Raw genomic sequence first — 27517 nt, forward strand, 5'->3', positions numbered from 1 at the left:
ACCCAGGGGGGTGGTGGCGTCCCCGTCCCTGGGGGCTTTCAAGGACGTGGTGCTTGGGGACACGGTTCAGTGGGTGCCACTGGTGGTTGGACCAGATGATCCTGGAGCCCCTTAGGGCCCCCGTGACCCCCTTCTTCCACCCGTGCTTCTCAGCCACACTCCGGCTGCCCCACGCGTGCCTCCCTCCGCCCTGGCCCCTCAGCGCCGTGCCGGGGCCCGCCCCGCCTCGCTCCTTGCCGCTCCGCTCCGCTCCCTTTCCCTTTCCCTTCCTGCGGGCGGCTCCGCGGCGCCGGGATTTCCCTGCAGCCCGCCGCCAGCGCCGCCTCCCCGCGGCCGCCGCTCGCCGCCGGCGGCCCCGCGCCGCGCCCCCGGCACTCGGCGCCCCGCCGCCGCCCCGCCCGGCCGCCGGCCGCTCGCTCGCAGGTGCCGCCGGGGGCGGAGGGGCGGCCGCAGGGACACGGACAGGAGAGGAGAGGAGAGGAGAGGAGAGCGAGGAGCCGGGCAGCGGCCGTGAGTCGGGGAGCGGGGCCGCGGGGGGCTGCCGGAGGGCGGAGGAGGAGGAGGAGGAGGGAGAGACTGGTGGAGGGCTTGCGGCGGCGGCTGCAGCGCTCCCAAAAGGGGCAGGGGGCTGGTTGGGAAGGGACGGGCTCCCCCCCGCCCCAATATCCTTTGTTGTCCTCTGTGGAGCGCCTGGGGCGGGCAAGGAGCAGCTGTGTGTGTGTGTGTGCTCACCATTGTTGTCCGCTCACAAGCAGGGGCCCGCGGGCGGGATGCTCGCAGGGCTACCAAAAAAGGCAGCGGGATGCTGGGCACGGGTTTTTTTCCCTTTCCCCTACCGAAAAGGAAAGCGCAGGGGCAGATGTGGCATCATCCCACCGGGCAGCGCGCATCAGCAGGTGTTTGCTGTTCCGTGATGTATTGTTAAGAGGTTTGTGCCCAAAGGGTCCAGGCAGGGATAGCGGTAGCAGGAGGCTTTGCTCCAGCTCTGCGGCATGTTAAAAACAGTTTTTCATCAGGAGAGATCAGCAAAGTATCAGAAAATCCCCACGTCGGAGGCACTCCTCGCTCTGCACATTTGTTTCGTGTCACGGCGCGCGGAGGAGAGGAGCCGAGCAGGTTGCTCGGCCGCTGGACTAGCACGGAGAGGGGGGATTTTTCCTGGCCTCGGCATTTGCCGGTGATATCTGCAGAGGGAAGGAACAATGGGGCCTGTCTCCTGCCCACATTAACCATAATCACAATTACTGGTCACCCAGAGCACCTTGTTTCACGCACAGGAGCGAGGATCAGGCTGCAGAGGCTGCCTCCGTGCCTCTGCCTTCTTCAGCAGTCCTCAGAGCCGGCCAGGATCACCAGGAGGTGGCCTGGGTGCCTTGTGGGAGCCCAGGCGATGGCTATTGCCCGCCAGGCAGCCCGCAGCCACGCGTCCGTCCCCTGGGGCGGCACGGCTCTGCACCTCGCTGTCGGGCTGCTGGGGCTAAATGTCAGGTCGACTTCAAAGAAATGGTTAAAACTACTCCAAACCACGGATATCGGCTATGCCGTAACCAAAGAAAGCCACGTTTCATGGCTGAATGTGTTTTCTGTTCAGCTTTTCGTAATGACGTACGCTGCTTTGGTTTATCATCTTCTAAGCTGGGTGACTCCTTACAGAAGAAATTCTGGTCCTCTGCCCAAGTCTTGAGAAATAGTTTTGGGGTAGGGGAGGGAACTGTGCTGGCATTTTAAAACAAATTTCCTTCTACCACGCGTCCTTCTTGCCTTCAAGCTCTCTCTTGCTTCGTTGATGCTGTGTCCAAGAGGCTCACTGGTCCTCTCTGGCCAGGTCTTCCCGTTGCTCACCCTCGATGACAGAATTGCGGTAGATCTAAGTCACACAGTGCCCGTTTTTTGGCTTTCTGTAATCATATAAAAACCCACAGGCTTTCACCTTACTGCATGCAAACATAGCTTGAGGGGGGATAAAAGAAAAAAGGAAAAAAAACAAAGAAAAAGCATCACTTCTCTGCTTCTCTCTTATCATGATCAAGGCAGAATGAATATGTTTCTTCAAGATTCAAACCATCTCAGCAGGAACTGGCTGTCTCTCCCTCCCCACTGCTACAGGCGGACTGACTGGGTGGTCTGTGCCTCAGGGGTGCTGCTGCATCCCCGTTGCTGCAGCTCTTGCAAGGGTAGCGCTTGGCTGAAGGTGTATCCTCTGCTGGCTTCCCTGGGAGGTGTGTGTGATGGAAAGGCGCCTTTCTCAGATAAACTCGGCTCTGAATTTCGATGCAGACGTGGGGAGAATCGTATGTGGGTGTTGGATGGGGGCTGTTTTGAAATGATTTCTTCTCGCTGCAAAGCAGGCCAGTTACTGGCCAGCGAACACACCTGGCTGCTGCTGGTGGACGAGGCTGGGCAGAGCAGCAGGAGCGGATGCAAAGCACCACCTGCATAGGGGAGGCTTTCCTGTGAAACAGGAGGGCAGAACTGGGTGCAGCTACTGAGTACAAGTTAGGTGATGTTCATGCAGAAGAGATCTGATTCTAGTGCTGTGCTAAATAAGAGGTACTTCTGGATGATGCTCACGAGGATAATCATTACTTACAGAGTATCTTACGGTATTCTGTGTTTTTTGAACAAAGATATTGATCCAGCATGGTGACTGCAGGGGAAAAGAATGTAATAGGAGTGGCTGGAACAAGATTCTCCATAGTTTAAGGGTTAAATCAAGACACAGAAAAGCTGCAGAAATCGCTCTGCCAAGATGAAGCGAGATGATTACAAGCAGACTGAGCTGGCCAGAGTGACAAGGTATATTTACACCCTCACTTGGGTTTCATTGACACTTATGGAATAGTCAGGTGTAGGAAGAAATGTTTGTCTTACGATTCAGCCACTAGTTAAGTCCACAGAAGCACAGTTAATTAATAATTTTTGTAAGCTAATGTGAGATTTTTCTTCTGAGAGGGTAGTGAATTGTTGAGTGTGTTTTATTCTTTTTCTGTGTGTGTGTGGTTTAAAGTGGGGAGATAAGCCGTTTACAGGCTAAGCCTACATTAGAGTAGCACATTTTAATACTTAAAGCTCTGAAAATGTGAAAATGATGGTTAAATACTCTAGACTAAATTATACTTTCAAAAAAAAAATTGGCCTCACATTAAAAGCTACTCTGATCATGAAGATGTGTTTAGCAAAAGTAATTTGAAATATTGTTATACTTATCTTTTGAAATTATGCAAGTTGCACAATACTTTTAAAACACGATGACTAGTATCTGATAAATGCCAAGGAGCCACATGAAGGGTTTCAACTTCACCATGTGTGGTTCAGCAACATGTAGCTCAACTATGTAAATGCCATGGTAATGTTGTGTACTTGCACTGAATAGTAGAAGAAAGTTTGATACACTGCTTTGATTTCTATCATAAACACGGAACAAGTCAGATAAGAAATTAAATGGGATGATGTAGCGAGGTGTTGTGCTGGGGCTCATTCTGAATGATCCAAGTGAACTTTTCTGTGGTTATGTGCAAACAGCAGCTGACCTTCTGTAGAGATGCAAGTGCTGCTGACAGGCTGTGGGCAGTGAAACTAGGGATGGCTTGCTTAGTCAGGGCTCTGCAAAGCTGTCTAGATGTATTTACATGGCAATTTTTATTTATTTATTTTTAAGCGATGCGTAGGGAACTTCCTAAAAATAAATACTTCTTTATATCTTTACCAGGAAGGTCTAAAATTTAGGGCTTGATGTATTTTGATTACTATTTATTCTGTCCCTTTGAAATACCAGATGTGTTGAGTCTGTTTCTCGCTGTTCTGTTGTAGATGTCTTTGTGTATCTGGATATTTGTGTTGTGCCTTAAACAAAGGAAACAGGTTTAAAGTCTTTATTCTAAATGTTTTCTTTCTTGCCTAAAATATTGGATAAAAATAGTAAATAAAAGCAAATGGTTAGTCCGATTTATTTTTTTTTCAGTTAACTTTTAAAAAAGTCTTTATGTTATAACAATGAAGTCAAGCAAACCCAAAAACCTATGTGAAAAGTTAATGATGGTAAAAGCGAGTATCCAGAAGTTGGAAAATGCTTGTGGAAAGTGGCGATAATGTATATAAGGGCATTATACTGACGTGTTACTACTTGTAGCCCTCTTGCCTCAGACAATATGTGAAACAAATGGGGTGAGAAGTGACAAAAGAAAGGATCTGCCTGACATGCTGGGCTGAGGCTGAAGGTCCTGCTCTGTCATAGCGCTTATGGGTTGTGCTGGGCAACGTTTTAATACAGATGGTGAAGGAACCAAATAATGGTTGCACAATAACATAATCTTGGGATTTCCTAACTTTGCATTCTTTGACTTTGCAAGCTGAGTGTCCCACATAGGATATTTCTAATTACGGGGTTCAGAATTCTCAGTGATACTCTGCAAGGAAGATCAAAGGTGCTTTGTGCCACCACTGTCAGCATCTGTGAAGTATTCCTCCAAAGAAGTTGTGAAACTCGCTTCCTAGCCAGCAGAGATCTCTGTCATGAACCTGAGGAGAACAAACTCTGACACCTGTGAGGATATGAGTAATCTTGCTGCAGATCTTCAGGAGGAAGCAGAGCTGGGGGAAAGGAAAGGCAGGAAGGAGATGGCAGACAAAACTGGAGGCTTAAGCTTTTTAGTCAAACAGTGGCTGATGAATCTTGTTGCTTGACAAACACTTGATCCAGTTCTAGTAGAGCATCTCAGAGTTTTAAGAGCATGGTTTTCTCAAGTAGAATGGTTGTGTTGACTCCTATGTAGTAGACGTTTTCTCTTTCTTTTTTTTCTTTTGATTTTGTTTTTTTTTTTTTTTCATCCTTGAGTGGTGCTCTGATACCAAGTGATGTACAAGAACGTAATGCCAGCGTTGCTGTTTTTCACACACACATCTTTCCATTCTTGCCCTCTTGTTCATCTTTTTTCCCTTTTCATTTATTTTCATGAAGCACATGACAGCACTAATTGATGCTTGTCATTAGGAAAGCTTTTAAATTTTACAAAAATCAATTTGTAAAGTAATTTAGGACCTTAAAAAAAATCCTTGTGAAACTAGAACATTTTTTTAAATATTTCTCTTAATGCTTACTAATCTAACCTTTTAAATTGTATTCACGAGTTTATTGTGATCAGGAACTGCTTCCATTCTTTCTTCCTTGTATGCATATCTGTAGCTCTAGTTATGTAAAGCCTAAATTGCGTGTGTATAGGTGCATCTACATCTTTTAGAAAATACTTAAGATCTTCATGAAAAAAAAATCAAACTTTATCTTTTTGTCTCATTTAATATGATTTGTTGTATGCTTTGATTTAGTTTAACTTTACTTCTGTTTATTCACGAGATCAGATAATTTAGCTCTGAAACTCAGGCCAGGATTAAACCAAGATGCAGTGAGGCTTGAGGTGAATGTCCTGTTTTGCTTTTTCTTCCCTTTCCTGTGCTTGAGATGTACACTGTAAATACCCTGTCTTCAATGTGGCAGGCCACCACTAAGGAAGCACCTTGTTCAGACATTCTTGCCACTGTTTTTTGTGATGAATTCTGTTCCAGAACAGCCATATGTATCACTTTTTGGTCTTTATTTTTTGATTATTTGATTAAATTGCCTTTTGGGAACTAAAATATAGATTCAGTTTGTTTAAAAGGTGCCCCCAGACAATGGTTACGTCAATCTTCTCAAAGTTTAAGTTTCAAATTACAGCTTAATCGATTTTTGATTTTACAAGCTCCGTGACATTTAAAGCTTTGATAGGACTCATTGGTTCTTTGCGAGTGCCTGTTTTTGCAATCATAACCAATAAAACCACAAGCTTCCCTGACACCAAAGCAGAATGCATCACAGAGTGAAGGAAAAAGAAAATGCAGGTTCTGTTTTGTAGTTTGGTGCTACAGCCAGCAAGACCATTTCTCCCCAGTGCTGCGGTCCTTGCAAAGAGACATCCGTTCAGGGTTTGCATGACTTGTCTGTATTCATTTGGAGGATGGTATGGGGCTGTGTAGATTTTGTTGTCTCCCTTGTTTTGAGGATGTGTGGTTCCTAAGAAGAACATTAGGGGTTGGCTCAACGCAGGGAGACATAAACAGTAGGAGAGTGAAATGGGGAAAGGAAGAATAGTGCTATTGATTGTCCCGCATGTCAGATGCAGCTCACATGTTCCTGCCTCAGATTCAAGGGATTATTGCTCTTCATCAAGTGGAAGCTGGTCTTTTGCCTGCTCATTTCTCTGTAGTATAATGACCTTGGAAGAATAACCACAGTTCATAAGAGGGTAAGAGGCAGTGTGTCTGGGGGTGGTGTGTGCATATTCTGTGGGCAACATTTTTCTGCTTGGATATTTAGAAACCAGATGGGAATGTGGAGGTAAAGAATGGTGCGGTGTGTCCACACAGGCTGTGTGGACGTATGGAATTGTATTTTACTTCAGTGCAAACGCTTGGAGTAGAAAGATGGAAAGGGGAGGGGAAGGTGATGCTCACAAGTTTGAAGCTAACAGTGTTCCCTGCCCCAAAAGAGGCCACAACTGAAGAACTGTTTTTTGTGAGATGCTGATGTTGTTGGTTTACATCTGCATGGTTCTTAATATACTAGATATTAGTTCTTAATGTAGTAGATACCTGGCTTGTAATTAGGGCTCCTGATGCTACAATAATACAGATTAGTCATCTTGCGTAGAAGTAAAATGTTGAAAGAAGGAGGGTTCAGATGTCTAGTCAGTTTGAAAAAAAAAAAAAGCCTTAATTGAACAAGTTGGATTGTTAATGTTACCAGATCTGCTCTTCCTTGTTTCTTCTTAATGATATGCAGAGTAATTAGTGGTACAGATGATATATTGTTAGGAACAAGATAGCTGACAAAGCAGACCAGCAATTTGTGTGGCAGTTACTCTCTTTCTGTATGTCCCTTCTCACTTGCACAATATGACTTGAGCTGGGGAAGGAGGCTGTGTTTCCTTTTGTTTTTCTCTGCAGCTGGTTTTGTCTACATGTCCCCTCAGGCACGATGAATACCCATCTCAGTCTCCAGAATCTGTTAGATAAGATCCAGTAAGGTCAATAGCAAAGACAACAAAGGCATCTGTTTTATAGCAGAGGGCTCTACAGTTCTCTTCAAAATAGAAAATTCTGGTCCCAAAGAAGAAATGTTACAATAGCAAGAACCCAAGTAGGTTAGGAATCTGTAGGAGTTCCTATAGTTGAGAAGGACCAAAAGAAACCATGGCTCCCCAAATGAAAGTGATAATCAAGTAGCTTATAGTGCACAGCTTCCATCGTTTGGCTGAGAGTTAACTTCAGTTTTAGTTTAAGTGGTTATTTTACCTTCGCACTACAAACGTGCCTCTATTTTGGCAGAAGAATGTGCATCATGTCTAAGTTTTTGTGTTACAGTATAGCAGCTGGATTGTTGGGATGTGCTATGATGACCTTATAGAGGGAAGAAACAGGAGTGGCATCTAATGAAGCAACAGCAGAGAATTTGGGAGTTTTTTGGCACTGCCGTTGGTAAGAAGTATATCCACTGAAATGTAAATCTTTAATTGTATTCAAGTAGTCTCTGACAATGAGAAGACATAGTCTGCATAAAACTGAAGAGTTGTAACGTAAGAAACATGTTTCAATGCCCAAATGAGCAATCTAAACACGGAAATAGTTCCTATTGCTAAGTACTAGCTGATTCTCCTGTATCAAGCCTGCCTGCAGGTCTTTCTCCATTGTATCTGTGCATAAGGGTTGATCCCTTCCCCACTTTGACCATCCTCTGTCTCTTGGTTCCACCTCCTTAGTTCTTTGGCACAGGTTCAGTCCTTCCTGGGTCTGAGCTGATGGCTCTTCCTTTGAGTTGTTTGTGGGGATGCAAGGTGAAGTGTAGGGTGGTATTTTTCGTAGAGAGGTAGTCTCAGAACCCTATAGCTGGCAAACACCAGGCTACTGAATCTTGCAGAAATTATGATTTTTAACCACTTTAAAATTGACCGTCCTGAAAATTCACAGACAGGAAAAGACACAATTTTGAATGTCAAGACTAGCTTTAAAAGACGTGCCAGAACTTTTTAGCAAGGCTGTGGATTGTGATGGGAGGTGTATGGATGAGAACAAGGGGCATTAGGTTGCAGCAGGGGAGGGGAAATACCTCATTTTGGTTTTGTCTCATTAGAGAAGCAGATTACCAATTTATGTTAAAATTCTCCTACCTCTTTTAATCCTCCCAATAAATAAACATATCCAGATTACTGCAGTCAGAAGAGAGAAAACATTGCCTTGAATGGCAAAGTCTGATATTTATCAGCAACTCAGAAATGAACCTTAAGATGGAAGTTCCTAAGACATCTAAAGGCAGACAAGTTAAAAAGTAGTTTTCTGAGAAATGGGGTGCGTGTTCTGGGTAATGAACCTCTTACCTGCTGAAGCAAGGACAGCTTGTGCAGGGAGGGTATACAACAAGGATTCTGGGCTGAAGTGGAACCAAGTGATTTTTGTGGTCCTTCAGTTCAGTGTGATCTTTCAGTCCGTCTGATGAGGGAGTTGTCAGAAGTCACGGGGCTGTCAGAGTTGCCAAGTTTGTAGTTCTTGGGTTAATATCCTTAAATGATAAATGTACTCCTGAAGTCAAATTTTACAGCAGTGACTATATATAGGGGATGTGGCATGAAAATAAATGGTATTTCTGGTGTGTTGTCAAAATTCAAGTCACAGCTCATTTTTCATTGTTATTTTCTCCAGAACTGAGCATCTAAAATTGGATGCTGAATTCTGTTTGGTCACGGATTTGAGAGATCTCTTTTTTGGAAGTTGTACTTCAAGATGTTTCATTTCCCTTATTCACTTTGAATGGGCTAAGCTGTTGTGAAACGTGTGCCCTTCTGCTTGTACAGCATCAGAGGAGAACCAGCTTTTAAAGCCTGCAGATCTCAAACTGTTCATGACAATTTGACAGCAAAGAATTTATTTAATTTTCTGTGCAGGATTTGAAGTAGTGTCAAATGTAGATAGCTATTTTTCTTTTCTGCTTTGTGCTGAAAGACTAGAACTTTCCAAGCACAACAGTTTGAATGAGAACTCTGTTTTGATAACTTTCAGGAAATTCACCCTTTCAGTCTTCGTAATTATCTTTATGGCCAAGAAAACATAATTTGTGGACAGAAGGGCTCTAAAAATTTAGTGTGGCTTTCCTTAGATGAAAATTCTTTCCAAAATATTTAATTCTTAAGAGAAAGTTAATGTGTTCGGTCAAGGGAAAATACTGTTCATACCCTAAATGATAAAAGCCAGACCAATCAGGAGCCTGTCTATCACAGGTTTTAGGCCTTTCTTGAATTGTTACCCAGTTCTGGCTCGGTATGGTTCCTGGATCTGCCTGAATTGTTTGAATTAGACCGTGGACAGTTTTTTGGGGGGAAAAAAATGTTTAAGGCCAAATTAACAGAGAATCCACCACAAGTCTTTGATTGCCCTTACTGTTCAGAGAAGATATATTTTCCTTCTTCCCTTGCTTTCTCTAGCTTTATGCTAGCAACTATAAGCAATAGCATGGAAAAATAAAATCATGATTCAGTGGCTGGGAGCAGGATGCCCTCTATGATTATATTTTTTTTCCATATGCAATGTTACAGCCCATGACCAACTCATTGCTTCATTCTCTAAGTAGCTGAAGAGATTCAATTCTCCATGTGTCTGTTTCTCTAAGTTACCTAGTCCATTAATCAGTCTCATGGCCCTTCTGAAACCCCTCCTTTGTTTAGTGACATCCTCCTGGATTTGTGGCTACCAGAGCAGGTCGGATGATGGCCAAATGGGGGAACTTTCCTGTCCCTCGTCAGTGCTCTTATGCAGCAGGGCATTGCACTAGCCCCTTTTGACCTCAGCACAAGAAGATCTGCTTGAGCTGCTTATCTGTTTTGGCCTGCAGAACTCTTATTACTGTTTTTGAGCACATTCTTCTATCCTGAAAGTGTGGCCTGTGTGATTTGGTCTTAAATTTTAGTCTTGAATTTGTGACTTTGGCTACTGTTAAAATTCGAGCATCCTGCTGATGTTCATGTATCGGAGAATCAAGATCCCTCTTCCTCTCACTCTTACTATCTCCCAGTTGATTTTTCTCACCTTTCCCTGCTCTCCCATCCCCCAATTACAGGTCATTTTCATGTGAAATGGATAATTTAAAGGGAAAAGAGTTAAAGAGCAGCCACTGGGAAGGCAGCTTGGAAGTCCTCCCGCTGAGCAGAATGCCCACGCAAGTCAAGACATCCATAGTGCCCTGGGAAATGGAAATGCCCTGGCTCCTATTTGTAACATCTTTAGTCTGACTGCCAGCGACATTACTCTTTACTGTAACGGGCAGAAATTCCTATGAGATCCGACATATAAAGCTGGTATGTAAGAAGTCGTAATTGGTCTGCTCTGAGATACCATGACAGGGGGAGTAAAATATTTTGTACTTTGAGTAGGTGCGCTGGACAGAAGAGCAGCCTTGTTATGTTGGCTGTTACACAGACCTATCCTTTTCCCATTGCAGTTGCATTGGTTTTGTTATCTTGTCATCTATTTAGTGAAACAAAAAGCCCAATTCTGATGTGATTTACTGTGGTTATAGCCTCCAACGATTGCACGCATTTAATTACTGCTAACAGAGAGAGAAGATGTGGACTAAGAGGCTCAAAAAGTCAATCTGGTTGTCTTTCAAGCTATCTGAAAAGTGTCACCAGTAGCTGCCATCTGGTACAGTGTTTCAAAATGCTAATTTGGTTTCCTTGTTGCTTCTTGCATTTGCAAAAAGAACAGAAATAGGAGCTCGTTGTCATTCCTGGGGTGGGGAGCTGTTGCTTTCCAAATGCAGCATGTGAACTAAGATGTTTCTCGTGTTGGTAAGCTCTTCCCCGTGCTCTGCTGAGGATATGAACGCTAGGTCTGAACAAGGAGCACGTGGCTGTTCCCAAATGACCATAAATGTCAGCCTTTTGATGGAAAGTCCAAGAAGAGTATGTTGGTGTCTGGAAAAACACACAGGAAAACTTGCTGTATCTTCTCCGACATGAGAAAGGTAAATAGCAAGAGGTGTAAAGGGAGTTGCATGATTCATTTGGCTTAGTCAAGTTCTAAAACAGCACTTTAGCTCATATTGTTGCATAATTAGTCACTAGAGCACAACAGACAAAATTCAGGTAGATTAAAAGTCTGTCTGGATACAGGTATCCACAGTATTCTTGCTGTTAGAATTGAGATTTCGTTTTAACAAGTAATGCTCTTCCAACCTGTGTTGGCGTGCTGGGCGATATTGCCTGCCCTGGGCATGCAGTTTGAAACACCCAGGGAATCTGTGGCAGGATTTCCCTTTCAAGAAATAGCTATGCTTAATTTGAGTTACTACAGGACAACCTGTATTTAGGGTGTTTTGTGTTCCGAGAGAATTTAAAAACCAAAAGAAAATCCCATTTTCCTGTGTAGAGTAGAAAATATGCTGATGGTAAAGGAGGCATTGGGAAAAAGACATACAGAACATCAATAGCAAAGAGATCTTGGTGATCTGCTGTCTTTCTCTTTTGGATTCAGAACATCCCTTACATTACATTTAATGTTGGAGGATGAGCAGACAGGTATGCATGTTTTCTTTCTTATTTGAGGGCAATATGCTATTCATTAGCCCAATAAAGCAGTAATGGTTATGGATGTAGTTTAATTTAAGAAGCGTAGGAATATAGCAGTAGGGATGTTGATGAACATCCCTAACATCTAACATGGGTCTTGGTAGCTGCTGGCAAACAATTTAATGATTTCCTCCAGTATAAATCAGAGCCTGGTAAATCCAGGTAGTACCCATGTGCAGCCGAAAAGAAGGAATGGCAGCTTTGTTATAACAACTTTCTTGCTGAAGTTACTGTACGTGTCTTTTACTGGCAATGTGTTTCACAGAATTTTGGTTATGGTATTTCTGTTCCTTCCCACGTGAGCTATATCCAATGGCTCTGTGGACCTGTCTCTACGTTATCCGTGGATTTCTTCCTGTCTGGTACTGAAGCAGCAACACTGAGATGTTGATGCTGTCCTCAGAGGGAAGTTTTCTCTTGAATTTCTTCAGTATTCTGTCTCTGTTGGCTGTGTGCTCTTTTGTAATTCAGGGAGCTGAAGTGTGTCAGTTCCCTGTGCTTCTGCAGAGGCTCTATCTGTTAAAAGAAGCAGTGTGGACTTTCGCAAGAGAAGAGAGGCACGCTGTGCCTTCAATTAAGGCAATCCTGTTGCATTATTGCAGTATTCAATGAAGGATATCTTGCCTGGATATGGTTTCTGCTTGCTCTCAGGTCAAAGAAATTAACCTCAATTTCTGCTCTGCTTGCATACACTAAAGGAGATCAGGAATACCTGAGCATTTCCTTCTGTGGCTTGGATTGTCACCACCTTTACATTGCTTTTATTTGCTGAGGTTTGTTGTTTTTTTTTTCCTCCAGTGTTTGAGCAGCGGTTTTTGTCTGGGTGTCTGTCCTAGGCTCTACAGCGTGTCACGTTTTCTTCAGATGAATGGTAAACCATGCAACTAAGCAACCTATCAGTCCTCCCCCCACGACTTGACTTCTGACTCCCTGGAGCTTGCAAGAGCCATTAGAAATTTCTTTTAAATAGCTGTCAGTAAAAGCAGAAGTTCACCTTACCTACTTATTAAAGGATTAAGCAAATAAAAGTGCCCTTTACATGGTAAAGCAGGTCTCGGAATAATATTCTTTTATTTGTCTGTCTACACCCCGCTGCCTTCCATGCTATGCGTGTGAATTGGTACATGGACTGCTTGCAGCGTGTGGCAATATCTCAGGCTTGGTTGAAGAGAGAGGTGCATCCATGCCCACGGGGATCGCTGCTCCTCACTTGGGTGCTGTTACAGCTGTCTAAACGAGACGCCTGATGACCAAGCAGAGTTATAACAGTCTCCCAGCAAGTGTCGCAACGCCGTGTGAGGCCTTGGTGTATGTGTGCTCTGCTTCAGAACGAGCTCCTCTCAACTCTGAACTAATTAGCGCAACCTAGATAAAGCATAGGTTAGTATATATAGCTGGTGTTTGCTTCGCCAGACCTAAATGTAACTTCTGCCTTGTGCAACTGACCGATTTTCTGCGACCTGTCAGCACAGAGCTCTGCATCCTGCCAGGAGCAAACTGATGGATACTTGCGAGAGGCAAGCCGAGGCATTAAGAAAAGCAGGGCGCTGTTTAATTCAGGTGGAATTTGGCTGTCAGAAACCTGGTACAAGCCTTTTCGACGTGCTGGAAGCTGGGATGCCCCTGGTGCTCAGGCTTGATTCTACAGACAGTGGTTTTGGCAGTGGATGGTACAATTAATGGTCAGCTTCAGACTCTGTCCCCTTTGATATCCTTTGCTTGAAGCTGCGTAAGGAACATGGGGGCTGGTGCTTAGGAGAATATTTAGCACTGAGTTGGCATTTGTAAAGGGGAGCGATTTACCTGCAAATGCTGGGCTCTGCCTCTGAGGTGGGAGGGAGGGAGAAGAGGGAACTCAGCCCCACTTGGCCTAGGAGGACTGCTGGGTGGTGTCATTGGTGCTACCTGAAGTCTAGCCTCGTTTCTATGGAAACAGATGATTAATTTGGGGTTTTTCATTAATGTGGGTTTTGAACAAATTAAATGTGACCAAGGTCCCAACGAGGATCTGAAATTTGTTTTCAACTGAAGGGCTCTTTATATAAACGAAGCCCAATTTACATAATTAAGGGCACGCTTCATTCATGCTGCTCAACAGGACTGGGCCTTGAGACAGGGATCGCTTCTTGCAGGGCCTCTCTTAAAAGGTGAGAGCTGCTCGTGCCCAGCTCGTGCTTTGGCTTCATATGTGTGTGTGTTCGTGCACAGCCTTTCTGGGGAGGTGGTAGCTGTTTTATAGCAGTCTTGAGTTTGTTGTGATCCTTATCAAAAGGGCTGCGCATCGTGTATTTCCTTGCAGGCTAGCAAACAACTGGGTGTTCCCCTCCCTCTCCCTGTGCACCCAAAGGATTTGCAGTCTTTTAAGGTGTGTGAGAAGCTTGGTATAGATAAAGCTCATCATAAAAAGTTGTAACTTGTTTCTCGCAACAAAGGCAAGTTGTTGTTTTGGTTGAGCACGGTGTTACGCCACTGCATTTGTCAGTGTCAATTTACGCCAGGCTTTAAATAGGATCCTCTGCAACGAGTTTGTTTGCTGGTAGTCTGTAATCCTTTCAGGCTAGCTAACATTAACGAGAGGCTGCATTGCTGTGGCTGGCTTTCTTTTGATCATGCACAACCCTAGTCAGGAAATGGGTGAGGAGCATGAGTCATGATTACATTACCCTAATGCGACTGCCTACTAGAAGTTTGCTTTTTGCCGCCAATACTCCTTCCCTTGACGTTACTTCTAAAAACAACATGTGCGTTTTGGAGCACTTTGAAATACTGACCTTTAAACACAGAGATTTATGTTCTCGTACAGTCTCAAGGCAGAACTCTGAGCAGGAGCCCCTGCAGAGTGCAGAGAGAACAAGAACGTGTTCAAAATGCTTTTCCAGAAAGCTGCAGAGGACAGGACTTGACTTGCAGTACATTAGGTCTGCTTGGGTTCAGTGGATACGGCATCTTTCCCTGACCCATTTAATTATTCCGTCACGCTGCCTGCACGCGCAAGCTTGAGGTCCAGGCTTCTCTCTGTACAGATGCTGTCATCCCATACACCATTTGGCTTAAGCTGTGCCATACATCTGTGCTTATCTCTTGAAATATGGCTGCAGTAATGGGAAGATAGGTGCTGAGTAGTGGCTGAGGTAAAACCCTGAGTGTCGAGAAGGCATTTTGACTGGGACCTGAGACTGCAGTATTTTAGCGTAATTAAATGCCTGGGGGTTAGTGATTGAAAGAAATATCAGCTGTTAATCAGTAAACTAGTTTCAGTACTGAACTGCCACTGTGCCACTCTGAATATTGTCAGTATACCTCTGCAGTGCTTCCAAACGTGAAAAAAGCAAGTGCTGAGTATATTTGTTCCTCTCAAATCTGTTTGAGACTGTTCAGCCCTGCCAGGTTTGAAGAGCAGTATGTGAAGCACAGCTGTTGGCACAGAGAGCGAACGCACTCCAATAGTATTCGATATATTCCAGGGGGGGGGAAAAAAAAAGCCTGATCAATGCATTATAAGCAACCCAAGCTGACAGAACTGAGCGCCTGTCAAAAAGAGATGGCAGGAGGAAATGGGGAGCACCGAACTGCCCCACGGTGTGATGCAGCCCTGTCAGCTGGGGCAAGCCGCAGGTGTCACTGACAAGCTGCAGAGCTGGAATATGACACGTCTTTTGGCTGTAACTTACTCTGCCAGACCCCTACCTCTGCTGAAATGCTGCCTCCAAGTAGAGGAGCTGTATTGTTAGGAGCGTAGCTTAAACTCATAGTGAAGATGTCATTTTCACGTTTTCCTTCTGTTTCGTATAAGAATGGTAAAACAAAAGCACTCACTTCAGTTGTGTTAACAATCTCCTTCAAACTGCATATGGATAATCAATTTTTAAAAGTCCTATTTACTCCATGATTTCTCCCCCATCCCTTAAAGAGGGCATGAGGTGGACCAAAAAAAAGGAAATTCAATGAAGACTTTTGTAATTAATTCACTGACAAATTTCCTTCCTTCCATCTACTCCAGCCCCAAGCTCTTTGATCTCATCTTGATGACCATGCGGCTCTCTGGAGGAGGCCTAAGAAGTGCAGCAGAGCAGAGGATTCATCCTTCTCTAGGCGATAAAACAAACAAGGCCTGTGAAGTTGATATTTTTCTGTAGTTCTGTGCCTCTACCTCATCATTAGCCTTTGCATATAGAGGGTTCTCTGGCCTTCAAGTTCAGCTGAAACTAGTTTATCAGCCATTTCAAGATGGTAAATACTTATTTCACATGAAACACTTTGAGAATTGAATAACAGCAGAACCGGTGATTATAATATGCCTACGTCACTCATGTGTTTCAAGGAGATGATAAAGAGTATTTGACTTGGAGAAGAAGGGTATTTGAGAATTGGAGGAGGAGTGGGTTAAGGGTTGGAGTTTGAGTGGGATCTTGCAAGATGCTTTTATTTTAGGTTGTCTTTTGTCAGGAGCTGCTAGTTAAGGAAATAGTAAAATAGGGACTTTTTTTTTTTTTTTTAAAGAGTGACAATGAACTCTTGATTATCTATGGAAAAAAACTTCATTTTGAGATGATACCAGCTATGGGAACTTTAAGCCAGGAGCTAGTGAAGCTAGCAAGCCATTTTTGCATCAGAAGTGAATGAAATCTGTATGCAATTCCACAGAAACTTTGTCTTGCAGAAGAGTTAAGAATTGCCCATCCCTTCTGCCAGAACTCTGTGCTCTGAGCTGCTCAGATGATTTGCTGCAGCTGAAAGTAGCAGTCCCACTCCTAGCCGTGTGACCTTAAACCCTTTTCCTAGTTAGTTTTCACCCAGTTCAGTGTGCTGAACTGGCTTAGGAGGGGGTCAAGTGAGTGCGCACAGAAGGGGGGCAGGGGAGAATGCCTTTCTGACAGCAATAGTTATATTGGGCTTGAACTCTCTCTGGAAGTGTTACCAGCGGTCACGCTGCAGCTGTTTGTAAGCCCTTGCTGTAAACTGAGTCAGCGGGGAGAGCTGCAGCCATGACCAGCTCGCAGTGTGGCTTGCAGGTCTGCCTGCTGCGGAGAGTACGAGGAACCGCAGCGCAGAACTGGGAACAGCAGCGAGTGGGGAATCGAGGGGGGGGAACTTCTAAAACCAGCTCCGAGAGCACAGCTTGGCTGGGGAACTACACCCTGTGTGTTAAAAGAGAAAGCTCTCCGTGTAACCTGCTTAAAATTAGAAAGGGTGTGGATTCATAAGCCTTAAACTGATACCGACGCTGGCTGACATCAGAAGGGGCAGTTCTGCCGGCCTCAGTCCACCTGCCCTAATAATTCTCCTGCGTGGCAATGCCAGCACTTACCTGAGCATGTCTCAGGCTGCATCAGGGAGCTGATCTGGCTCAAGACTAATCCTTCCTTCTCCGTTTGCAGGTGAGGTTTTAGCTAGAGCAGTAACCCCATCTTTATAAGCAGCATCTTGACTTGGGTTGTAGGGGTGGGTTGCTTTTTTTGCTTTTTTATCTGTGTTTTTTGTTTGTTTTTTATCCCATTTCACCATGGGGTTTTGTAGTTCTCGGTGAACTGACGGACAAGTTTTTAAGCTGCTTCATCTTGTGGTGTATGAGTTGGTCATTCCCAGCTGTTTGCTCATCAAGTGTGCTGGCTTTGTAGGATGAAATGTGCTTCAGTGCGCAATCTGGCTGATTTAGCACAACCTCACCTTCACAGGCTGTGCGAGTTAAGGTGCTAGGCTTTGTACTGATGCATACCTGTGTCTAGATCTGCGTGGTCTTGCACATGCCCACTTTTTGAAAGCTAATGATGAAATCAAACTGTATGGTATTAAATCCGTGTATATGATTGTACCAGCCAGCAAAGCTAAGGAGACAATAAAGAGAGACCTGCTTCAGTCCGTGGAGCTGAACAACAGAATACAGTGAGCTCATTAAACACCTGTCTCTGGTGAAGAAAACACAAAAGGCTTTTATTGTTCTCAAAAAGATGCAAATGTCTCCAAGTTAAAAGAAAGCTGTGGCTAAAGCTTGTTGGAAGGTAAAAAACAATTGCTTAGCAAAAAAGAATTGGTATTATTTAAAACATTCAAATGAGTGGTCAAAAGCACAACTGCAAAAACAGACTGTATAAGGTATTCGATTTCATATTGCCTCAGCCAAATTTTTAGAACATTACTCCTCTGTAGCGTCAACAAAACACGCATTAAACGCATTGAGAATCTCAGAGTAAATGTCAGAAGGACGTTGGCATCAAAGAGGAATATATTTCTATTGAAATTATGCAAAGATCTTTTTATACAGCACTGGGCTTTATAGTGTTTCCATGAGCAGCCTGCAAATAAGCATAAAATTGGTGCGGTACAAATTTGCAGGTGATGGAGGGGGAGGAAGTATAGTGATGAGCAAGATGCTTGAGCACACTCAAATAAAATGTTTTCTCTTTCTGAAGCATGGCCTTGCATTTTATCTTAAAGCACATAAATCCAGCTTATTTGCTGGAGAACAATAGCTCGGAAAGTCATAGGGTTTTTTTCTAAAGCGTAGAGCCATACTGGACAAATCATGTAATATGAGTATTGCCATTGGCTGTGCTATAGAATTTGTTGATTAGATGAGTATATGCATAACAAATTTCTAGTTCTGCTAATACAGATTATTCTGCTTGGAGAACTGGTTTTTGTTATACTAGCATGAGCTCTTAAAGGGTTGGTGATAAAACGCTACATCAAACAGCCTGTAAATACAGAAAAAACTATTCTAAAGATGGTGAGGATAAAAGCAGAAATACGATCTTGTTTATAAACAAGGAGCAATGATGGGAAGGAAGAAGTGATTTTTATCTTAGTGTATGCTGTTAGGGAGAACGATATCAGAATGTTGTCACTAATTCTGATCTGATCTGAAAAGGATGTTGGAAGATTGGAGAGGGTTCAAAGGAGAGTGAGTGCAATACTTCAAGGCTTAAAATTACTCCCCCACCATCACCACATGAGGAATTCCCCCTGCTCACTTCGATCAAAAAAACCTACTGAGAAATGACTTGGTTAATATTCAAGTACCTTAACAGGGATGAAGGTTTCTGGTTGATAAAGGGCCTTTGTGATCTCAGACTGATACATAACAAAATAGTAACTGGGGCCAGTTGCTTAAATTAGAGAACAGCCCCAAACTAGGTGACTTCAGCAGCCCCTTCTAGCTGTGCTGGTACAGTTGTTTGTTTTCACACTTCATTGTACCCTTCAGTTATTTCAAGGCAGGTTGGCTTTGTTTATTTCTTTTTCTTACAAGATGAAATAAAAACTCTTAAACATGAAATACCTCACCCATTTTGATATTATGGTTTAAAGTTGAAGGTGCCTCCTGCTTAATATGATTTACTCTGGCTTGATCCATTTGAAAGGATATTATGCAGGGAATAGTTGCAAGATTTGAGGCAGTCAACAACTGAAAATATTGAGTTCTTTTCATTCATAAAGATGGGCAGTGGGGGGGCGACACTGGAGAAAAGGAAGATACCTGGAGGAAAAGACATAGTATTCAGCCTGCCCCATCGGTGTTTACATTACATGACAATCCATACCTCTTCAGGTGGGCTGCTCATTGCGAGTGTGTTATTTATTCTTACATGGGGAGAAGTGTTTATAGAAAGGGAGATGAAAATGTGTACTCCTGTGAGTTTCTTCTCTTTGAAAGGGGAAGTGAGAGGGAACCTATGGCTGATAATAAATTCCTCTGCTTTTTTAATATTTATTTTTATAGCTGAAGTTTTCCAAGCCTTCCTTGTCATTCATTAGTAGATGTGTATAATGGAACATACTCCTATTTCCTCACCCACCCCGCCCTCTTCACTTACCCCTGAGGAGACATTTGTTTCAAAAATTCCAACTACTTCAAGTAGTAGTAATTTGGATTATTGAACCACTACTAACCTGCCAAGATGTACCAGGTGGAACTCTAGGACTATCTTTGACTATCTTCCATCTCTGTTGCAACACTGTGTTTTCATGAATGATTTGAATATATGCTTATTATATCTGTAGGTGATGCTAAACCCACATGCTGAAGAGGCCAAGATTAAAATTCAAAATGATCCTGATGGTTTAAAGTGTTTGCAATTAATAAAATGCAGCGCAGTGAGTGTGAAGGCTGTGCTGCAGTGGCAGTAGTCATGAATGAGATGTAGAATAACTGGCTAGGCAACAGCTCTTCACTAAAGGAGCTAGGTCTTTAGTGGACCACAAACTAAACATAAGCCAACAGTGTTGTGATGCTGAAAGAAAAACGCAGCCACTCTGTTAAGAGAGAACTTGAAATTGCAGCTTGAATATTGCGTCTACTTTTGGGCACATTGAAAGTGCTGCCCTTCCAAGGAAAGAAGAGCATTAAAAGGAGGTTGAGGGAAAGCTATCCTAGCTGCAGAAAACATGACCTGTGTTGGAAGACTGAAATATTTGTGGTGTTTAGCCTGTAGAAAACAAGGCTGAAGGAGTTGCAGGACATAAAAGAATGAACTGTATTTAGGGCACAAATTAGAGCAGGGAAGACTGGAGGTGCATTTTCCCCTGAGGACTTGCCTGTGTAGAGTAAATTAATGTGGGCAGTCTGCACTTGTAGGGATTTTTAAGGGATGGTGGACAAACATCTTCCGGGAGTAGCAGAAGGGCATCTTGGCCTTTGCAGGAGGATGGAGAAATGAAGGAACTGCACAGGGGGGTCCCCTCTTGACCCGTGTGTCTGCAGGTCTGGGCAGAACTGCTGTTGTCCTTTTCCCTTCAGTTTCTAAAAAGTGGATGTGCAGATGAGATAAAATAGGTTAGATTTGATCTGGGAAACTAGGGTGAGTACAGTTTGAGAAGATTAGTTGTACTGAAGGGTGATTAGCCTCATTGTTTTTATAGAGTAATTAAATCTGTAGCTTTAATCAGAAAGGCGCAAATTCTTTGAAGGAGGGAGAAACAAAGGGGTGATGACTTTTAATCCAATCAGGGAGGATGGTTATAATACAGATGAATTCAAAGGCTGGGCCTCTAATAAACAAGGTAGACTTGGATGAACAATCTGTAGGGGAAGTGTTACCACCACCTGATTTGGTTAAAGCCACTCAGAAAGTGGTGGCTGTAGAAGCAGACGGACTCGTGGCCTCACCTGGAGAGGCTGCCAGTTGGCACAGGCGCCCGAGTCTGTAGGAACGTGAGAGGTAAGGTTCTCCTGCGCACCATCTGTTGCTTTTCTTGTATCTGAAGCCTTAGTTATACTGGGAGTTGGTTTCACTCACATTCGGGAATTGCGACTGCATGAATTCAAGCCTCTGTTTAAAAAAAAAATGTGGTTTGCACTGATGTCATTTCAGGAGTATTGGAAGTATCAGCATTGCCAGGAGGTTCTCAACAGTTTGTGCTGGTGATGGCTACTGATAGGTAAAATCCAAAATGAACCCCTAAAGCCTGATTGGCTTATGCTTGCAGATACTGTGTTGGGTAGAAAAGTTTCACCAGTTTATTGCATAGTGTCTCTCTCTTTTGCTGTGTTACCGTCTTCTTATTTGGATATGTAAATAATAAACAGATCGTCTTTTCTCATGGTGACTTGCTCTGCGAGATAATTTGCCACTTTTGTATGATATGCTGGAGATGGGTTCCTGTAAAGTTTAAATGTTTTTAACCAGTGATGCATAAGGCAGAATACTTGCAAGGGATTGTCCTGTAGAAAGCCTGTAGTCTTCCAAGAGCACACGCTTGCTTCTTGTCCTGCTCTGTGGAAACAGGATTTTTTTTTTATCATTTCTTTGCCTGGGACACTGCTTAAGGATCTTGGGATTTGTGCACAAAGAAAATTTTGTACCTCGACCTTTATTTATCTCTGGCTTTGTAAGCTTAGCTGTTGAGATAATTGCAGATAGTCTGTGGAATAAACTGAGGCATCCATTGAAAACTTTGAGCTGTGTGGAAGGTGATGATTGCAGAGTGGATGGAAGGTTCATGAGGCAGACTGAGAAGTGCCCCTGAAAACATCAGCCTTTGTTACCAAGCAAAACACTTACATGAGAGTGTGAAGTGACAGGAATGAAGAAGAGCGTGAGCTGCAGCCAGACTAAAACTAATTTTCACTGGGCTGGAGTTGCTGTCTTAGCTCATCTCAGATCTTGTTTTCTTCCCTAAACTGGAAGAAAAATCCTCTCACATTATTCTCGTAAGTGAAGGTCTTCCACTGCAGGCTGTCAGTCAGGGACTGTAGCTTTTTGGTTATTCATCTGTCTTTCTGGTAACTTCTTATTCAGCTTTTAAGTTTGGCTAAGCAGTCACTTAGTTTCTGAAATTAATTTAGTCAAAAACAGGCTCTTCTAAAACAGCTAGATCAGAAGAAGGTGCAACTTTACCGTGTAGCCTGGTATCAGGATTGGAGCATGTTCTGGCCCTTCTCCAAACCGGCGTGTACAGGTGATTTCATTAACCCTTGTTGAATGCAGGGAGTGTGTGAGGTTCTTGTGAAAACTTGTGGACTGATTTTCTTTTTTTAATTTTTCAGGAGTTGGGTTGGAAGCTTGGTCTCTTTAAGCCTTTCTTTGTTTGCCAAAGTCTAATTTTAAACTTCTTTTTTTAACCAAAGACGACTTTTTTTTTTTTTTTTAAACACATGTTAAATACTGATATAGGTTCTTCCTTATTTAACTATAAAGGAGATATGAGTGACAGCAGTATTTTAAGATGAATGTTTCCAGATTGATGATGTATTTCAGCTGTTCAGAGGCTTAAAATCTGTACTGCTTTGGGCAGTAGCTGACTAAGAGGATAGGTATGCAGAAAGGAAGTGCAGTCGCTCTGAAGCCTACGTTATGCTGTATGGTGAAGGACCCTCTGTTGGGAAGGGAGCCCTAACCTTGTATTTACCAATTGTAATCTTGGGTTTTTCAGTAGGGTGGCTAGTGAAATTTGCAGCAAGGGTAGCCTTTGCTTTTAGCAGACCAAATGATGCTTGCAGTAAGCACAAGATTTTGAATGTTCTCCTCTTCATATGCAAAACCTTTTTGGCACCGTCCAAATGGATGGCAAGGCCGTCACAGGTGCAGGGGCTGCAGTATAGGAGGGGGGATTATAATTCCTGGCACAGGAGTCTCTTGCAGCATCCTCTGAAGCAGTGTGGTTTTACACTGCCCCTTACTGGGACTCTCTCATAGTGCAAGAACTAAAAGCTACTGGATGCCCAAGAGTTTGCTCTATTTCAGGGGTTTGGGTTGTGTTTTTTTTGTTGTTGTTTTGGGGTTCTGTTGCATTTTTTCCCCAAGGTATGAGTTAAATAACATGTAGTACTCTCCTGTGTATCAAGATGCATTATTTATAATAGTTGTTTTACAGTTCATTTTAATTTTTCTTGATGTTTCATTGTGTTCTTAGGGTTTGTTTGAAAACTTGCGGAGTTTGGTGATAATGGCCTTTGATACAGATCCAAACTGGTGGAAGCTTTGAATGGCCTAGGAATTGGTCTTTCATTTTTGAACTAGGGACCATTAGGCTTGATTTTCAACCACAGGAGCACTGGGTTCCACGTATTAAAACCACATTCCACAGATTAAAAAAAAATAATCTGAAAGAACGGGGGATTAGGACTAGAGGCAATTCTCTGTTATTCCTGGAGAGTGAGAGAGAGCTGAGTTCTCTGGCTAAGCATAAAGCAACCTCACCATTCAGCTTTGTTTGCCAAGAATAAAATTGTTGAGTTGAGGATGTGTGCCACAAGCAGAGATCTTCATTTTGGTATTGTAAGATACAAAAGGGAGTTAAGTCAATGAACTTTTGATACGTAATGGGAATCTCCTAGCATTCTGTAGATCCTGATGAGTTATCAGTTCGCTGTGTAGAAATGCAAGCAACTGTAGTTTCAAAATTGAGCTTAAAAGTATGGACTGTCTTCTTAATTTATAGAACATTGAGCTTATTTTGTGTGACAGCAATAGCTCTTGTACTTTTGTGAGGAGTGATTTTGAGCAATATCTGAAGTGCAGTGGGTATCTTGTGGGAATCAAAAACCAAAATGCTAACCTGGCTAGATTCCCAGAGCCCCTTGTGACACACAGTTAAGCACCCCACTGAAGAAACTAATTATTCAGGTTAAAGGATTTGTGAAAATGCTTAAATACTTCTTGGCAATCTGGCTGTATAGGCAGTACAAAGCTTTAAAACTGATGGTTCTTGCTGAGCTTAATTTGATCAAGGAATATCTCTACAGGGGCATGCATAAAAGGAAGCCAAAGTACAGACAGCTTTCCTTGGTGTATTGCACACAGCATTTTTCTGTGCAAAAACTGCCAGCTGAGTTACAGAAGGAGCATGGAAGAGGACAGTGTGAGGCATTTGGGACTGAATATTCTGGTGTGAATAATTCGGGAATGACCTGTGATGCTCTGCTCCATGGATTGAGTAGGGGAAGTTACAAAGTTGGCCAGGATAAAAATGCTTTTATTCTGAGATTGCTCAGGAAACAGGAACTGGTACATTAAGAATGAAACACATCAGTAAGGCATTAATAGAGAGTATTTTTCCCTAACTTGTTGACTCACTAGCCTGTTAGCCTTCGTGGGCTGGTTATCTAAATTTTCAGAAACCACATTCAACAAGGAAGCCTTAGTTTTAAAATGTTTCATTTGGGTGCACAGAGCAGCTCCAAGTCACCATGGCCTCACGGCTAACACAGTTCATGAGCTCCTAATTGCTATGAAGAATCCCTGTGGTTCAAACACTGTAGTCACAAGAACTAGTCTCTTCTAAAACACCTACATTTGGATATTTCTAAGTAGAGACCTGGCCCAATACTTTCTTCAGATGCCTAAAATTGTCCTTTTTAGTGGGCACATTGATCAGAAATGTTATTTTTGACAGTGTGTTCCAGCACTAAATGAGGATACATGAAGTTCTCAAATCCAAGGTGGTCTCCTTCATTTCAAAAAAGGTTGCCTGAATGATTTAGTCTTCCTGGGTCTACCAAAATCTTAATGTTGTTGAACGGTATAGTTTTATTTCTGCATATGCTCTTGAAGAAAAACATTCAGATTGCCAGAATAAGGAGAAAGATTCAGATAGCGATGTTTATCACATGAACTGTGCTCAGCAACCATGTCTAAGAAACTCTGACTTCAAAACAAGCTATGAAGTCAGAGAAAGGTTAGCTAGCCTTTGTTAATCCAAGCCCTTTTATCCTGCTTAATGAAGGGAAGCAACATCATAAAGCTAATCTGCAGGCTGGAACTGTCAGTACCATTACTAATTTTATTATTTTTTTGTAAAAAACAGGGCTGAATGAACCATAAAAAAATAATAACCTGATTTTGTATCCCATGCAGGTTTTCTGAAGTTCTGGAAGTAGCAGGACGTTTGGTTGCTAGCTGACCTGGAATTTATGCTCCACCTTGGAAAGATCTGCAGTGGGAGCCATTCACCTTCACATACCCTGTAGTTTTCTGCCTCAGAAGAAAAGGAGTTGACGTGTGAGAGTGGTACAAGGTGACAATGTAACATAGGTGACGCTGAAGGTCTCCTGAGAAGAACTGACCTTGTAAGAGGCTTCTTCTTCATCTTCCTCTCCCTCTGCCTCTTTTTTTTTTTTCTTTTTTTTTTTTTTGATAACTCCCCCTTTCAGTATCTACGAGCAAGATGCCAGCCAAGACACCCATCTACTTGAAAGCCGCTAACAACAAGAAAGGGAAGAAATTCAAACTAAGGGATATCTTGTCTCCAGATATGATCAGCCCGCCACTTGGAGATTTTCGTCACACCATACACATTGGAAAAGAGGGACAACATGATGTTTTTGGAGACATCTCCTTTTTGCAGGGCAACTATGAGCTATTGCCTGGAAATGAAGGAGAAACCAGAGTTAGCCAATCTGATGGCCACAGTGAATTCTTAAGGGCAAACAGCACTTCTGAATCCATGTTTACAGAAACTCCATCACCAGTGCTCAAAAATGCTATTTCCCTGCCTGCCATCGGGGGTTCTCAAGCTCTGACGTTGCCCTTACTGTCCCCAGTGACATTTAATTCAAAACAAGAATCCATCAAGTCATCAAGAAATCCTAGGCTTAGCTGTGAGCCAGTAATTGAAGAAAAGTTGCAGGAGAAAAGTAAACAGATGGAGGATGGAGAATCGTACAAAGATGACTTATGGGAGCAAAATGGTTCTTCATCACATTTTTCTAATGGTAGAGACAGTCACTCATCCAGCTTTTCTGAACGATGCACTGATTGGCAAACAGTTGATTTATTTGATGACAGTCAACTTTCGTGTGAACTAACCAAGACAAAGTCAGAAGAATCCCTTTCAGATCTTGCAGGCTCTCTTCTCTCCTTACAACTTGACTTGGGACCTTCACTTTTGGATGAGGTCCTCAACGTAATGGACAAGAATAAATCTTAGAGCTGGTACTCCTTGCTTTCTTGTAAGCGATTCAGTTAAACAAAACCACCACCAACAAAAAAACACCATTCAAGAGTAGAGACACTTAAAAATCAGCTGTATTTGCAGTTGTTTGACGGGTTTTCTAAAAATATTCATAAAGTACTATTTTTTTACCTATTGTTTTTCATGATTTTTATTACACTAAATTCTCCTATCAGGAAGGTAAATTTTAATAACAATTTTCAGCAAACAGAAAATGTTTTTAAGTACCAGTATAATGATCAGAAACTTCAGAAACAGAGTTTGAGGATGATACTGATTGTGACATTTGGTTAGTTCACTTCTACAGGCTTCTGAATACATGAGACTCTGTAAGTGTCAGAGAGGAGATGGGTATTATTCACTCTTACAAACTATTACAACAGCACGTTACATGTAGGCCTCTTTCTAGAACTTTGTGTGGGGTCTTGATTGTTGTTATTTTTTTTCTCCCTAGTTCCATTTCTGTTATACCTTCACAGTAACTATTTCTGCAGCCTTATACTACCGCTCTATATTCAGATGTGAACAATTTGAAGGCTTTTTTTCAGCTTGAACACCTGGTCCAGAGTCATGGCTGTTTTAAATGAGTATGCACAAATTTACACAAGTTGAGGCTTTGGGCCTGATATTGTATATGAAATGATATGTTGTAAACAGGTGACACATGCAAGATATTATGGTTAAATTATTTTAAAAGTTGAAATATATTTTTTGCGTGTATCTTGGCTTTTTACTGCAGAGCCTACACATACAGTATCTCATCAAAATAGTTGCTTGACATTATTGGTGCTCTTCTGAAAATTGTATATTTGTGTGTTTGAAAAGAAATATGTATTGATATTCCTTGCTTTTTTTCTTCATTTATTGCCACACATGCTTAAACTTGCAACCGATTATTTTAACTCTTCAAGAAGGCACTGGTTATTCACAACGCTTGTGATGTGTGCTGCAACAGCCGCTGTTTTGGGAAATGTGGATCCTTTAATACAGTACATGGATTGCATAGATATCTTGTGCAATACAATAAAAAAATGAAATCGCTATGGCTTTGTGATTCAGTACATAGCCTCACCAAAACACAAAGTTTTGTTTTCTGCTGTAACAAACAGACTGCAGTAGAGTTGCAAAAATATGGCATCAAGGGGCAGATCAGATTGAGATACTATCCCAATTAATGTGACGTCTGCAATCCAGTATGCTTCCTGGGGTTATAAGGGCAAACTCGGTGCAGGTAGGACCTTCTGGGATATAGGTTGATTTTTTTTGTTAAATAACAGGAAAGCAAAGAGCAATACTTGGGTATCACTTTGGCACAGTGAAGTTAATGGCATGGTTCCCGCAGCTTTCAATGAAGCCTTTAGGTAAAAATCCTGATGCAGTTTGTGAACCGGTCCTGGGTCGATAACCACATGGCATCTCTATCATCTGATCAGAGCACATAAGTCATGGAGGATTTAGTATGTATTATCTTCATCATC

The 27517-nt window shown here is 42.6% G+C and overlaps 1 protein-coding gene across 3 annotated transcripts; it reads left to right on the plus strand.

The window, feature by feature from the left end:
• The first annotated feature begins 376 nt into the window (after positions 1-376).
• CDC42EP3 (CDC42 effector protein 3) lies at positions 377-27074 on the plus strand. 3 transcript variants are annotated; one of them, XM_084284014.1, is made up of 3 exons: positions 389-510; positions 15649-15878; positions 24944-27074. In XM_084284014.1, the coding sequence occupies exon 3, from the start codon at positions 25254-25256 to the stop codon at positions 26013-26015; it is 762 nt and encodes a 253-aa protein (XP_084140140.1). In that variant the 5' UTR covers positions 389-510; positions 15649-15878; positions 24944-25253; the 3' UTR covers positions 26016-27074. The 3 variants fall into 3 exon arrangements, with proteins under 3 accessions (XP_084140138.1, XP_084140140.1, XP_084140139.1); XM_084284012.1 differs by lacking the exon at positions 15649-15878 and having other exon boundaries at positions 377-510; XM_084284013.1 differs by lacking the exons at positions 389-510; positions 15649-15878 and adding an exon at positions 16820-17026.
• The last annotated feature ends 443 nt before the right edge of the window (positions 27075-27517 follow it).

The sequence above is a fragment of the Netta rufina genome (assembly GCF_964035555.1).
Source record: "Netta rufina genome assembly, chromosome: 3".
Lineage (NCBI taxonomy): Eukaryota > Metazoa > Chordata > Aves > Anseriformes > Anatidae > Netta > Netta rufina.

Coding starts and splice junctions, on each gene's coding strand:
- CDC42EP3 (XM_084284012.1), top strand. CDS start 25,254: ATGCCAGCCAAGACACCCATCTACTTGAAAGCCGCTAACAACAAGAAA.